This window comes from Balaenoptera musculus, chromosome 7 (assembly GCF_009873245.2).
Source record: "Balaenoptera musculus isolate JJ_BM4_2016_0621 chromosome 7, mBalMus1.pri.v3, whole genome shotgun sequence".
NCBI lineage: Eukaryota > Metazoa > Chordata > Mammalia > Artiodactyla > Balaenopteridae > Balaenoptera > Balaenoptera musculus.
Window position 1 is genome coordinate 107,085,205 of NC_045791.1, and position 15,974 is coordinate 107,101,178.

General features: G+C 46.0%; 1 protein-coding gene across 1 annotated transcript in view; it reads left to right on the forward strand.

The window, feature by feature from the left end:
• The window catches only part of TRPM8 (transient receptor potential cation channel subfamily M member 8), an 89,538-nt gene that overhangs the window by 55,923 nt on the left and 17,641 nt on the right, over window positions 1-15,974 (forward strand). Inside the window, exons 17-21 of the mRNA XM_036858039.1 lie at window positions 491-582; window positions 2,279-2,420; window positions 3,520-3,691; window positions 6,289-6,466; window positions 15,703-15,893. Of these exons, the coding sequence (XP_036713934.1) occupies window positions 491-582; window positions 2,279-2,420; window positions 3,520-3,691; window positions 6,289-6,466; window positions 15,703-15,893 (775 nt within the window). The remainder of the gene's footprint in view (window positions 1-490; window positions 583-2,278; window positions 2,421-3,519; window positions 3,692-6,288; window positions 6,467-15,702; window positions 15,894-15,974) is intronic.

Below are 15,974 nucleotides of genomic sequence, written 5' to 3' on the forward strand. Positions count from 1 at the left end.
GTGTGGAAAAAAAAAAAAAGTTTTTAAAACTTTTAAAAAAGTTTCTTTAATAAGATGTTTTATTGCCATGTGCCAGAAAATTTTTACAGTAAACACACAATCTGTAATGATGGCAGTATGGATAACACCCTCTAGAGTTGTGCAGTGCACAGCCTAGCCTACACCACTGTACGTGGCAGCCATGGGGAGGGGGGTTCCACCTTTGCCCACACAGGTTGTACTCACTCCCTGCAGGTTTCTCTTTAGAAAACAGTTAGGATCCACGAGTCTTTTTTTCTTGACTTTGTTAACAACACATGAATAACAGCACAGCAAGCATGCAACCTACTTTCCAATCCCCCTGGAACAGCACAGGGCAGTTGCAGGGCATACTTGGCACATCATGGGCTCAAAAAGGGTATGGAAAGAAATTTGTGAGCAAGAATAAATCTGGAAGCAATTGATATTTCCAAGCTGCTGTGTCCTCTCTCTGTCGCTCTCTGTGCTGCAGTGGTACATGAATGGGGTGAATTATTTTACTGACCTGTGGAACATCATGGATACGCTTGGGCTCTTTTACTTCATAGCAGGGATTGTATTTCGGTAAGTAGTCCTCACCACGTTTTCAAGTTTCAGGTGTTTTTGGATTCTCTTGGGTGGAAAGGCGGAGGAAAGACGTTTCAAGCCCAAGATAAGAGAGAGAGGATGAACTGTGGTCCTGTTATTTTATGAATATAGCCTATCTCTGGAATTCCATTCAGAAAAGAGGTTGCTATTCCTTTTAAAAAATGTTTTCTTACTGCAACGGTGCCTCCGAGCCCCAGAATTGGTCTACTGACGGTTCTTCCCATCACGTGGCCCGAGGCTGAGCCAGGCTGGGGCTGTCCTATCTCCATGTGCCATCCCCGCCCCCATTTAGAGATTATTACAAACGCCCATTGTCTCTGCCTCTTAGAGACACAGCTTGGTTGGCATAAAGCTGGGTCTCCTCTCTTCACCCCTCCTGGTGATCTGTAATTGAAAAAGGGTTCTTCATGGTTTTTCTCTTTGTGCTTATAGAATTTGGGGAGAGAATTAGAAATCGAGGAGAGAATGATGAAGGTGTTAAATATAGCACAGTGTTTTCGTTTGGGGCCACATAATCTTCTAACACACACTTAACTTCAACTTAAATGCTGGTTCTGGAGCCTGCCCTCCCAGCTACAAGAGTCCCTCAATCCCTGGGCCACAGCGTGTGATTAGAAAAACCAGGTGAAAAGTACGGTTGAAGGCAAAAAGCAACATGACTCCACATGATAGGGAAATTGGGGTGCATAAAAAACCTTGGCCCACCTTGTCCAGCCCTGCTCCTTTCCGGCCTGCCTTTCCCAAATAGCTTCAAGGTGAAGCTCGTGGTCTATTGGAGCAGAGAAGCCTGACTATTAATATTCACACCTACCCAGAATGAGATGCTTTACAGTGAGTGCTCACTCTACAATATGAACGGGGTAAGAACTCAATTTCCTCCTCCAAAAAACCTACCTTTCTGCTTGGGTTAAAGGCCCAGCATTATTTTTTTTTTAAGTTTTTATTTTATATTGGAATATAGCTGATTAACAATGTTGTGATAGTTTCAGGCGCCCAGCAAACCGACTCAGCCATCCATATACATGTATCCATTCTCCCCCAGACTCCCCTCCCATCCAGGCTGCCACATAACATTGAGCAGAGTTCCCTGTGCTATACAGTAGGTCCTTTTTGGTTATTAAAGGCCGAGCATTTGAATCACGGTTGGATGTGATTTCTAGAGCATTCCAGTTAGAAAGCACATATGGCTTTCAATGAACACGCCAGCAGGAGGTTAGCTAATTAAATGATCTGCTGCAAACGAGGTAAGTTTCATTGGGGGGAACCTGGCAGGGTCAAGTCCCAAATGGTCGGGGTCATTGTAGAGGCCTGTGAGCCAGGAAGTTAGCGATGTCGAGATTGGGTCCTGCAGGAGTATTTGGGATGAAGGACTAAAGTGTCCTGCCTCTCCTGGAGTCCACGAGGGCAGTAGACGTGGCCTTTGGTTTTCAGTGGCTGATGGGCCGGTGATGTCCCTGGTCTATTTCCGCTTACTCTCAGTTCCCAGGCTTTTGGCTGTTTCTTCACATTTGGTTATTTTTAAAAGCAAAACTTTGATTGTAAATCAACTGTACTTCAATAAAATGTAAAAAAATTAGCAAATAAAATCCAGAAATAAATAAAAATGATAAAAAAGCAAAACTCTGAAATATTTTGTCAGCATCTCACAGCTTCTTTCCTCTTCTTTCCACAGGCTTTACCCTTCTAACAAAACCTCGCTGTACTCCGGACGAGTGATTTTTTGCCTGGATTACATTATATTCACGCTAAGGTTGATTCACATTTTCACGGTCAGCAGGAATTTAGGACCCAAGATTATAATGTTGCAGAGGATGGTAAGAATGAAGAATATTTGTAGTTAGTTGTCCTTCTTCCAGCTGCACCCAGCGTTCCTTTCATTGTTGAGAGGAGGATTTTGTGCATAGAGTGATGGCTGCATTTCACAATCAGTAGGGTTTACTTTCTTGATGTGTTTTCATCAGGGGCCCCTTCCAGATTAAAATTTAACAAAAGATCATTGTTAGGAGCAAACAGCATGACTCAGTGTGTTGCTAAGAAAGATCTCTAGATTTTATATGTTTCCAAGTGCTTTCACTTGAGTCTTAACAACTCACTAGGAGCTTAGGCGGGAGAGGGACTTTTATACCCATTTTACAGATGCGGACAGTCAGGTTCAAGAAGGTTAATATGTTTGTCTGGAGACATGCAGTGAGCTAGAAGCATAGCGTCGAGTGGAACTTTCATCTTACAACCATGCGATACAGACGTCGGGAAAGCACTACCAGCCCCGTTCCACGGGGACAAATAACAGAAAGACACACACTGACGATGCTGCTTCTCTCAGCTTGTTTTCCACGTGACCCAAACCTCCCGTGTTTCTGTCTTTAAATCAGATGGGCGTTTGGATGAGCTCATCTGGAGGTTCCTTTCCAATACTGAGCTTCTTCGAGTTTGTGGTTTTAATTCAAAGCATATCTGGGGCATCAAGTCACCATGAAGTCATGCTATGTGTGCAAAACATTAAAAAAGATAAAACGGTGCATTCTTGTCTAAAAAGGAGAGCTTTTATTTTCCTTAAGAAAAAAAAAAAACTAAGGCAAGAGCTTAGGGGTCTGCAGAACGTGGGCTGGAGAGGAGGAGGGGGCGTCCAGAGTTGGATCCCTCTCCTACTCCCAGGCTGGTCTCATTCAGAAAGTCTCTGCTGCTGAGCTGGTTTGGGGACCTGCAAGCAAAGATGCATCCGTCAGTTTTAGTGCTGGGAAGGAGATGCCCCGAGACCCAAGGGTGATGATGGCCATTTTTAAAAATTAATGATCAAACGCTGGGCACCTTAGGTTCCAGGGTCCCGGAGCCTCTGTCCTTCTCCGTGGTCAGCGGAGCGGACAGGCCGCCCTGGTGCAGTCCTGACTCCCCTCTCCTGTCCTCCCGTGACAGCTGATCGACGTGTTCTTCTTCCTGTTCCTCTTTGCCGTGTGGATGGTGGCCTTCGGCGTGGCCAGGCAAGGGATCCTCAGGCAGAACGAGCGCCGCTGGAAGTGGATCTTCCGCTCGGTCATCTATGAGCCCTACCTGGCCATGTTCGGCCAAGTGCCCAGCGACGTGGATAGTAAGCCTGACGTGGCCTGGGCGGGGGGCAGCTGGGAGGCGGCAGATGCTTCTAGAACCCGCCTCCGAGGCTCCGCACTCTGACCCTGGGGACTGTCTTAGGAGCAGGCGGCTGGCATCTGGCCAGCACGAGGCAGCGGGCACTAACCCTCAAGGCCATTCCTTTCTCCTGAGCAGGATCTTACGTCCACCTTGTGAGCTGGTCCCCAACATGTCAGCCTGCAAGTTTTAAACCTTTTTAAAAAGAGTGTTTCTCATATTTCCAACAGCAGCGTGGCCGATGAGAGCAAGGAACCTCACTTGTTTAGAAACGAGTGTCGCGAGTCCGTCCTGTACAGCAGAGTGACGGCGTGCTCATTTAGTTCAAAAAGTGCAATATTGAAAAATTTTGCGCCGGAACCTGGAATTTAAACTTCCAGCATTAGCCTTCTGCCAGCTATCTTCGGAGGCAGGTTAATGGTGGCAGGGATGGCATTGATTTGGCCACACCCAGTTGACATAAGGGCATGTGTCGGGCATGTGCAAACTGGTGTGTGTGTTGGATAAACTGTCTAAAGCAGCTCTGGGATGCTGACAGTAGCCTGGGCTTGTCACGTTCGGTCCTGCCACGGGAAAACTGCCCCGATGTGTGCCTGGCCTTATGCTCTCATTTCTCAGCTGCTTGGTGTTTTCTCAATTATCTCCGTGGCCTCGTGTGGTCCTTCTGGCCTCTTCTGCTGCAGCCTCTTCCAAGACCTTAGGAACAGCTCTTTTCCGTGCAACGATGGGAAGGCACCTTGTTATTATTATTTCCCGTCTGCACACTGTACTTGCCATTTTACAGAAAAGTGAGTGTGTGTTGTCCTCACAGCAATCTCACGTGTCGGTGGTTTTAGTCTTGTGAGGGACCGCTCACAGTAACTAACCTAAAGAGCCAGTGGCAGCTGGGGTTCAAATCCTGGTCCAGCCACGTGTGTGCTGTGCGCCCTGGGACGCAGCTTGGCGTCTCTGCCTCTCAGTTCCGTGGCAGGTAAAATGGGTGTAGCACCGTCTTTTCTGCCGGGCGTCTCACCGACCGGCAGGACTGAACTCAAACTCGCAGGCTCGGATGAAGATCTGTAGCCCAGAGCGACTCCCAGAGGGCCAGACACTCACATCCATTGCCTTCTCTGAGATTCTCAGACACACCTCTCCATCCTCCCTTCCAGACTCAGACCTTCTGCAAGTCCCCATTCTAGGATCTGTCACCACCGGTCGCACAGATGTGCAAAGCAGAAGCCTCAATGTCACGTCCTTGACGCCTCCTATGACTTCCTCCCCCACCTCCAGTTCATCAGCTAGTTTTGTTGATTTTATCCCCTAAATGTCTTTGAAACCCAGCCACTTTTTACCATCCCCACCACCACTACCCTAAGCCATCCTCAGCGCCTGCCCGCATGGCTCTTAGTCATAACCTCCTCACATCTCCCTCTGGCTCCTTGTGATCTGTGCTGCAGCCAGAGTGATCCTTGAATGAAGAGAATCTGATGTGTCACACCTCTGCGTCAAGCAGTCTAACGGCTATCTGTTGCTTTTAGTATAAAGATAAAAAAGTTAACATGCTAACTGCATATCCTATTCTCTCATTTCAACAGACCTTTCCAGTCCCCCTACCACAGGGCCTTTGCATGTGCTGTTCCCTCTCCAGATGCTCTGGGCACCCCATCTCTCCCCATTCATTTAGCTGGCTCCTACTCATCCTTCTGTCCTCAGTTCAGAGACGCTTCCTTCCTGTGGAACCGTTCTCAGATGAGATGCCTCAGTTTGTGCCCACGGAGTACACTGTACGCGTCCTTCTTAGCACTTCTCAGGGGCTGAAATGTTCAACTTGTGTGGTCAATCATCTGCCTATTCTTCCAAAGAGGTTGGAAGCTCCCTGGGGGCAAAGACCATGTTTACCTTGCCTTCCTTTTTATCTTCCATCCTAGTGAAGTCCTGGCTCACAGTAGCTGCTCAATAAATACTTAAAATTTTTTTATTGAAGTCTAGTTGATTTACAATGTTGTGCTAGTTTCAGGTGTACAGTAAAGTGAATCAGTTATACATATATTCACTCTTTTTTAGATTGGTCATTACACAGTATTGAGTAGAGTTCTCTGGGCTATACAGTAAGTCCTTATTAGTTAACTATTTTATATATAGTAGTGTGTGTATGTCAGTCCTAAGGTATCCCCCCATTTCCCCCTGGTAACCATAAGTTTGCTTTCTACATCTGTGACTTTATTTCTGTTTTGTAAATAAGTTCATTTGTACCATTATTTTTCGGTTCCATATATAAGCAATATCATATGATATTTGTCTTTCTCTTTTTAACTTACTTCACTCAGTATGACAATCTCTAGGTCCATCCATATTGCTGCAAATGGCATTATTTCAATGCACTGTTATTCAGTCAATAAATACTTAATGAGTAGGTGAACGCATGGTTCTGAGGCTTACACCATGATTCTGAGGCTTACCCATGATAGAGTGCCTTGGAACAATGCCCAACACATTGCATGATCATCATACCTTTGTGGTGCTTTAGCACTGCCCGCTCCAGAGGGTCCTCACATTGCCTGTCTGTTGCTGTATCCTCAGGTACCACGTACGACTTCTCCCACTGCACCTTCACTGGGAATGAGTCCAAGCCCCTGTGCGTGGAGCTGGACGAGCACAAGCTGCCCCGCTTCCCCGAGTGGGTCACCATCCCCCTGGTGTGCATCTACATGCTCTCCACCAACATCCTGTTGGTCAACCTGCTGGTCGCCATGTTCGGGTATGTGCTTGGCCATGCACCGGCTGGGGGTCCACGCCGTGCCGGGCCCCGTGCCAGGCGGGGCTGGGGGAATCGGGAGTGAAGCAGCAAAGGTCCACCCTTGAGGAGCTTATGATAGAGGTCTTATGATAGGAGATTGGTGGTCTGGGGTGGGGAGAGGCCTTGAAGGGACTATATTAAGATATAACGAGTCCTATAAGCAGTAACGTAAGTTTTTGGACCCCGAAGACAGGTGCCTGTAACCCCCTCCAGCACGTTCAGACTGCATGTTTAGTGTCCATTGAGCAACCTCCCCCGAGCGCCGAGATGCTGGCCTGACAATGACTGTGGCTCAGCTCGGCTCCCAGGTTCTCATTTTCTGTGGACTCTGTGGGATGGATTCTAGGGCTTAAGGGACTCAGCTTTTAGTTAGCTGCTGCTTTAAAATATTTAGTTTAAGTACAAATCAAGAGAGCAGAGTCAGGAGAGCAACTCTCCTTTGGGGCTCATGTCTAATGAGGTTGGCCTGAGAACATGATGGTGACTCTGAAACATTTTTTTTGCTTTTGGCCATTCCCTTTAATCCATTTAGAAAATCATGTTTATCTTGCCCCTTTGTCTTTCTTAGGAGCGTTTCAAAGAACCCCATGTGGTGGGTACCTTAATTTTATGCTGTTGTTGTGAAGTAGGGGGTTATTCTGGGTACATGAAGCCTGGCATAGACAGGCAAGCAGTTTAGAAACAAAATACAAATTAAAAAAAATTATTAAACTTTGGAGTGAAAGAAAAACCATAGTTGAAACCAGAAACTGAGAAACTATGAAGGACAAGAAAAACACATTTAATTTCGTTAAACAGGATGCCTCAGATGAAGTCATGTCATAAATGATAGACTGGGGGCAATGTTTGCCTAAGGTGAACAAAGGCTTCTCATTCTTACTATAGAAAGAGCTCCTGCAAATCGGTGAGAGAAAGATGAGCCAGTGGAAAATGGGCAGAGGAATGCAATTCAGAGAAATTCAAATGGCCACTAACTGTAGGGGAAGGGGCTCAACCTCATGGGTGGGAAAGGTCAGCTGAAACCAACAACGAGGTGCTGGTTTAGGATCCATCAGGTGAAGAGACATCACAAGAAATGCTGGAGGTGATGCTGGGAAATGGGCACTGCTCTGGGAATGTGAATTGTCTCCCACTTTTGGGAAAGTGACCTGAAAATAGCTATTAAAAAATATGCAAACCTTTGGCCCAACTCCTTCATGTCTGGGAATCTTTCCTAAAGATATCTAGGCAAAAAACGTTTATTAGATCATTGTTTGATGCCTATCAGTAAGGGGATGGTAAAACAAAGCATGTCGTATCCATACCACGGAACATTATGCAGCCCTTAAAAAGAAAAGCTGAGATCTATATTTATTGACTTGGAAGGAAGACATTTTGGTAAATATAAGAAGCTCAGTGCAGGCTTATTTTTATGGCATAATCTTATTTTCTGACAGTAAAAAACAAGAAATCTTTAAAAGGCAAGTATATATTTCACTCAACACAATGATCACATATTACTTCCATAATTTAGGAAAAAAAATCAGAAGATAGTCATCACATAGAGTCCTGAGGGGCACCAGGATTGTAGATGAGGGTCATCTTTCTTTGTCGGTCAGTGGCCTCCCTTTGAGGGAGGCTGGGTGGGGGGTACCTGTGCCTTTGGGGACACCACGCATCCAAGGGGCTGAGCCGTGAGTGGTCATCTGGTCTTCAGGTGTACAGTGATGTCCTCCTCTAGACCAGCTTCTACACTGTGGCCACAGTGGTGTTTCTAAAATGTCACTTCTCTGCTTAAAATTCTGGAAAGATTTCAGTATTTCCCCATAGTGTTCAGGGTAAATTTCAGCCTCCTCAGCTTCCTCCAAGGCCATCGACCTGGGCTTTGAAAACACCTTCAGGCTTCACCCCTGCTACCTGTCCATCCCTAAACAGGGTGATCTGTCGTGCCTGACACTTTTGCAAATGTCACCCCTCTGTCGGCATGACCCGTTCTATCTTGACCGTCTCCTCCCCATTCCTCTTGCCCTCTAAGGAGTCCAGCAGCATCCTTCGCCCGAGTGGTCCTCGTGCCCTCCCCACTGTGCAGAGAGACCCCGTGGGCCCCCTTCACAGCGACAGCTTCCTCTTCTTCCAGACCGTAAGCTCTGGAGAGTGGAGATCGTGTCTGTCTCAGCACCTGGACCTTCCTGCGTTTGTTCCATGAATGAAAAGAACAGGATTCTTTCTGCTTTTAGTTCATTATTCAGTTTTAGTTAGGAGAATAGCTTCCTGGTCTGTTATTCACCGAGTAGCGTCAATGGTGAATGTCAGACCGGTGAGGGGTTCATCACATAGATGGATAACGTCTGTTCTGTGCCAGGTGCCTGGGCCATGGAGATCATGTGGCCCTTTGTCCCACTCAGCCTTAAAGAGGGAATATGCACCCCCCCACCCCAACTCCATCACCACCCCTAAAGGGGGGTCTGGGAGGGACTCAGGAATCCAGACGCCTATACTGCTTACGGGAAGCTGGACCATGTCAGGCTGCCAGAGGTCCCCAAGTCTGAGCTTGCAGAGAGAAGTGGTAGAGACGGGTGGTTATGTATCCACGTGAGGGCAGAGAAGGGAGGACCGATTCCCAAACTCGAAGCAAGAGTGGGGAGGGAATGAGATGATTTGGGGTCTTATTTTATAGTGATAACCTATCCTATCAACCTTTACATTGAACATCGGGTAGTCCCTGTAAAAACCGACCACTAATATAATATCTACAAAAATTAAACAGAAGGGCTGACAGCTCCCAATGCGATGGCCTTTGAGCTGCACGAATTCAGTAGATCTCAGGAAGCAGAGTGGAATAATGCTTAGAGCTCTCCCGAGTCTGTGTGCTGTGAACTGTTCACCAAAGCCATTCCTGAGGACCATGTCAGTTTGTAATTCATTATCCCCATGAGAATCATAAAATGATAGAATTTGGAGCTGAGAGGGACAGGAGTCCGGCCTGTGATTTTCAGGTTGAGGAAGGGAAAGTTGGGCAGCTCAGCATCTGTGGCCCTGGCCGCACTGCCGTCCGTCTTGCCTGTGTCCATTCGAGGCTTGAACTTGGGTCTCTTCCCTGCGAGGCCCTAGCCATTGGGCCACACCCCACTGTTGCTTCATTCAGTGTGTAAGTGTGACCACTGGGGAACTTCCCTTCCCTTGGGGGATCCTTAGATTCATCTTGGGCTAAGGCAGAGGGCTTTTTTCTGTTAATACCTGTCTGAGCAGCTAGAGCAGCCCCCTTGCCATCCTTGAGCTAACTCGTCAGGACACTGTTTCTGATGGTTGTGATGGATATGCTGGGTTCACTCCAAGCCGACAGCTCCGGGCTGTGACCTCTGTCTGGCACCGCATCAGAATATTCATGTAAGAGCTTAACTATGCACGATGGCAGCCTTTTGAACTGTAACATAAATGTACACTTGGGAATTTTAAAGTAATATTGGAATGCTCTCTAGATGGTATTCAGCAGGGAAAGGAAATGGGTGTAAACATCTGCGATTATTCCACATTAAAATTATCGATCGCAGGCCCTATGTGGCTTATCAGAGGCACGAAGTGATCTTAAGGTCAGTAGATGACTCGGGGTCGTCTTAACACGGAGACGTTAATGCTTTCAGGCACCGTGTCCTGAAGATAAATTCACCCAAGGCATTTCTGCTGGAAAGGACTCATCAGACATGCCCCGTCTAAGATAATTTCTAAGAATAAAATATTTTTCTAATCTTAGGAATAATATATGTTCATTATGAATATGTAGAAAAGTAGACAAAAGAAAATATCTCCTGGTACAGATTAAACGTTCGGGTGACTTCACCAGTCCCAGGCAGGCTACTGAAATGGGATGAAAAGAAGAAAAAGGGAGCAGATAATTGTAACAATAACAATAGCTAATATTGATACTTTTCTGTGCTAGGCACATCCAAGTGCTTTACATGTGCAGTCTCATTGAACTAGTCATCATTTTTGTTTAGGTGTGGCTTTATAATCATTCATAAATGAGGAGTTGGAGGCAGAGAGAGGTTAAAGTCTCTGCTATCTGAGCGGAAGATGGGCACATAGACAGTCATATAAGATGATGTGAAAAGATACAGTACGATACGAGTGGCACGAGAAACCTATTCACAGAGGACTCTGGTGCAGAGTCGGGGTTATTAATTGTGACCCATCTTGGGGTTGGGCAGCAGCAAATGGAGGAGACATCTGCTCAGAGGACCCTGTGAGCATTGGTTGGAGAGGGAGAGAAGCAGAGGAGATAAAGCTGTTCTGGGGAGAACTAGAGACTGCGGATGGGGGCAGGTCGGCAGGGGCTGGGTTATGGAGTGTCTCTCATGCCGTGTTAAAGAATTTGGATTTTCCCCTGCAGGTGAAGGGAGATTTCATGGGTCTTCACACAGGCAACGGCACGATCTTAGTTGTGTTACTTTGACAGAAACATGCTCAAAGTTAGCATTTCAAAAGTCAGCGCAGTGAAATCACTGGCTGTCTGTTACTGTTAGCGTTGATGGTTTTTCGGTGCTGCAGAGCAGGAGGGGAACCAGGACGTGTGGAACGTTTTAACGTGCCCGCTGGGGCACCGAGTGGGTGCAAAAAGTCAGGGTCATCAGGGTTCACTGGATATTGCTGCAGCGTCTGGGAAGGAATGGCAGATGGAAAAATGTATGAAATCTGTGAAAAGCTTGGAAGAGGGGTTTACCTGATTGCAGTCTAGCTGGCAAGTTTCTCGTATTTCAGTTTCTTCTAAAATTCTGCCGTTGTCTTAGCATCTCCTTTTTCTTTGTGGATTTTTTGCAGACTTTTCATTCTGTTCTGTTAATCAGTCTTTCTATTTTGGTTTTTACTACCAAATGGCTTTAATTACTGATTTTAAAAAACCATTTTAACATCTGTTGTATGAGTGCCCTTCATTATTCTTACTCAAAACTTTCCTGGCTTTTCTTGTATATTTAATCATGTGGCTCATCTTCTGCAATCCTTTTTTCTTTCCTCTTCCAAAAAATTTCTTTAATGAATTTTATTGTGGTGATGTAAACTTTGTAGAGCCATTTAGGGGAAGCTGACATCTTTTAAAAATGCCAGAAAAAATGGCGTGATTCTCCATTTATTCAAATACATATAGTTTCCCAGTAAACTTTTATGGCTGTATTCACATAGATATGGCCGATTGTTTGTTACATTTTTTTTTCTAGCCATTTGTGGTTGTGAGTGAGATATTTTTTCTATTATGGTTTTTCAATAACTACTTTTTGATATGCAGGAAGGCTATGAAGTATTGCTTACTTATTTTGGAACACATCTCCTTACTGAATTCTTTTTTTTTTCCCCCTCTCTTTTCCTTTTATCATATCATGGAAGTTTCCTCCTATTTCTTATTTATTAAGCTCCTTCCTTCTTCTTCTTTATTTCTTCTAATCAGAAATGGATGTTGCATGTTGCCAGAAGACTTTCTAGAAACAGTTTAAATGGTATTTGTCCTTTTGATCTATGATGTATTATGAAAATGATGAATTATATAAATGACCTTAATATTGAGTCATCCTTTTGTTCTTTGGTCAGGCATATTACTCTTTTAACGTACTGCTGAATTTCATCCACGTACAAGGCTATCTGAATCCTAAACATTTATCTCTTGGTAACATTTTCACTGTCAGTGGGTGTCTGAGAGTTTGTCTCTCCTGCTTCCTCTTCCTCTCGTGCTTATCTGAGGTGTTCAGCTGCTCTTAGGGGACAGAGCTCCCACCAGCTGGGTAGCTGAGGGCACAAGATATCACAGGAGATGTCAGGTCAAGGGGGACCTTGCAGAGTTCCTCTCAGGGGAGACGCTAGATGGCCAGTGGTTGGCAGGGGCAGTGAGAGCCATCAGAGTTGGGTGGGCGAGAGCCTGAACACGAGAGTTGGCCCGTGAGCCGCTCTGGACATTTGGGTTCGCTGAGGGGGGTGAGGCTGCAGTGGTACCAGAGCTCAGCCTGTCTGCTCTAGAAACGGAAAACCATGTCTAAAAAACATTAAAATTATTTGAGCAAAGCAGTTGGAAGCAGTGCCCAATTATCAGCCTTGCCTGGGGAACCCTCATGTCTTGTTGGCCGAGTCTGGATCTGACTCTAGAGAAAAAGAACAATTTGGAAGGTTTGGGGTTGGATTTCGCCTCCAGGTCACGTTTTGCCCATTCCTGCTGCTCTCTGGGGAAGGTGGACGTAAGTAAATAAACCTCAGCATGACCAGCCCCGGAAATGTGTTATTTATGCAAAGTGGCTTTTGGGTATTAATGTCCAGTAATCAACCAGTTCACCCACACCCCCCGGGGATGCGGATAAGGGCTTTTACCGTTTGCCCAGGAAAGGAGCTCTGCTCACTGGATGCACGTGGACCCAGAGGTGCAGAGGAGCCAGAGGTTCCAGCAGGAGGCTCCTTGGAACCTGCTGGGTTGTCCTGAGGAGCACACGGGGCAGTGATGGGAGGCGGAGTTCTTCAAAATAAAGAATGATACAAACACCACCCCCTGTTGTGGGCACTGGCCTAAGTGCATTCCAGACCAGGGCTTGGCGGCTTTTTCTGTAAGGGCCGGCCAAGGTCTTGGCTTTGGCCAGATGTGCAGAAAGAAGCAGTGCTCGGCGACCCCGCACCCATCCCTGCCTCTTTGCTCGTGGGCCCTACAGAACAGGTTGGGTGTTAGATTTGGCCCCTGGGTCACAGTTTACCAATTCCTTTTCTAGATGACCTGGAAGACTTAAAATGTTTTTCACTGCCTCTGAGTAACCAGTTAAGCTAAAATGCGAATCTCTTCCCATTAGGACCCTGCTTGACCACAGTTCCACTCGAAGCTCCCAAGGAAGGGAGGGAGAAGCCACCTTCCCCAGCTCTAAGCATCTGAGTGTTCCTCCCTTCAAGAGGAGCTATTAATTCCTTTTGGATAAAACCTCAGCAAACAACATTCGATGCCTTAAAATGAATGCAATTTGGGTGTCTGCTGAGTTGTAGGGGGCAGTCAGTAGGATCCATTTTTGGCTAAACACGTTAAGATTTTAAGATGCTCCTAGGGGCCCATTTGAATGGTGATACTTGTTCTGGAGCAAAGTATGTAGTAAAACGTGATCCCTGGCAGGTTCTTCGCCTGGACTTCATTAACCTGGGCGTGCCTGCCGTCCTCTCTTATTGCAGTGACAGAAGCCTGCAGTGTCCTTTGCAGGCACAGAATCAGCAGGGACTGGCGAGGACAAATAATGATGCTTGGTATTCCCCTTGGAGCAACCTGACCTACATTTGGAAGACACAGCAGGCTCACTGCCAGATTCAGTTTGCTGCAGTCTCATGCATCACAGTACTGTCTGCTTTTCACCCAGAAAATCTACCACATAGAGTTGACACTTGAATCAGTCAAGAAACCATTTTACATGCCTAGTAAAGGAGTTTACGTATAGTAGATACTCAACAAACATGAATTCCCTTTGCTTTAAAGACCACACTCAGTTGAAGAGGCACTTTCTGGGAAAGCCTGCCCTGACCAGACCCCAGGACCTGTTGTAGAGCTCAGAGGGGTCTGATTCATCAGTAAACGCCAAGATAAGCAGAACCAAGCTTATAAGCAAAGCCACAACCATGATCTGTGTAGGCTAGTTGCTCAAGTGTATGATTCTCACTTGGCTAAAGATATTTAACTCTTAGGTTGTAGTGCACTAAGGGGTAAGAGTGAGGTCTCACAACAAATGTATCCCATTTCTCTGCCTGCAAGGTTTGGCCTCTGAAGTTTTGGCCTCTGATGTTTTTACGCAGAATTTGGAGAATTTAATCTATCTGCAGTCAGGATTTGCTGTTAGGCAATTTTAAGGGGTTTGTTGCTGCTTCTCTGGCTCTTGAAGGAGTGATTTGGTGTTAGCAATAAAAGTATCTCAGATGATTGAACTTCAACAAATGGTAAAATGCTTCACAGTTATCTTTTACTAAGTAGTCCAACCCGATCCTTTTGAAATGGAGCACGGCTCAAAGCATTCACGCTCCACGTCATGAGGTGGCATCATGTAGCGACAGAGCAAATAGGCACTGGGCTGGATTTCGGGGTCCAAATTTTGGCTTCATCACCTGCCAGTCGGGGGACTCAGACAATTTACCTACCCCTGTTGTGCCTCAGTTTCTTGATCTGTTAATCACAGATGATAATAGCACTTAACGTGCTACAGAGAGCTGTTTGCAGACTAAATCAACTCATACAAGTAGACTGCTTAGAACAGTGTCTGGTATGTAACAAGTGTTAGCTACTTAACAATCTTGGTTTAATTTGTAACAGATAAGTCAGTGGTACAGTCAGACATTTTCCGGATAAATAGACGTTTTCCTAATTCTTTGTTATGGGATCTATTTCTCCCTGTGAATTGTGATTTACATAGTGAGATTGGGTTGTGAGTACAAGTTTGAGCCTCATTATTTTCACTCACATGTAAGCATTTGCCCAAAATATAAAAGTTAGTCATAAACATATTTTTTAACAGCAGCTGCATAGTGTAATCACATTGATTGGCCATAACTTGTGATATATTTTCTTAGTGTTGAACATTTTGGTTGTTCTGTGCTGCTGGGTGGAAAGTGGGAGCAGCTATTACTCAGAGTGCTGTGGCAGACATTGTGTGTGATATCCATTTCTATATTTTCTTTTCTCAGTATCTCCTTATTCTTAGGTTAGATTTCCAGAAGTAAAATCAATGGGTCAAATGGATAAATATTTTTAAGGCCCCTGATAAATATTAACAAACTGCTCTCCCAGATTGTTTATAATTAAACTCCCACAGTGATGTAGGCAACTTACTCCTTCGAGAGTCGCCACCTTGGGCCTCTCGGTATCAAACACAATACCAGACTAACTGAAAAAGGGAATCCTTGAAAGGTCTTGAAACACGCCCCTACCGTGTGGGCGCTTGGCGGGTCCTTCAGCCATGCCCTGCCTGCCCCCTCGCAGGCAGGAATCATTTTAAAGTTCATTGGACAATCTTTTGTGATTTAAAAAAAACAACAAAATAACAAAAGCCAGACCCAATTTTGGCCCAGCATGAACGGAAGGGTGCCTGAGTTGTTCAGGCCCCGATACCACCATAGATTCTTCTCTCCTGTGGCAGTGAGAGCTTGGTACCAATATCACCATATATTCGGCAATGAAATGGCCAGGCCTATGGAAAGCTGAGGCCTGACCTTCTCTCCCCTCCCGCCAGCTACACCGTGGGCACCGTCCAGGAGAACAACGACCAGGTCTGGAAGTTCCAGAGGTACTTCCTGGTGCAGGAATACTGCACCCGCCTCAACGTCCCCTTCCCCTTCGTGGTCTTCGCCTACTTCTACATGGTGGTCAAGAAATGCTTCCGGTGCTGCTGCAAAGAGAGGAGCACTGAGTCTTCCGCCTGCTGTGAGTGGCTCATCCGTTGTGCTGGGGCTTGAAGGCAGGGATTCATTTTGGGGAAGCGTGTCTGGTCCACATCTCAACAGG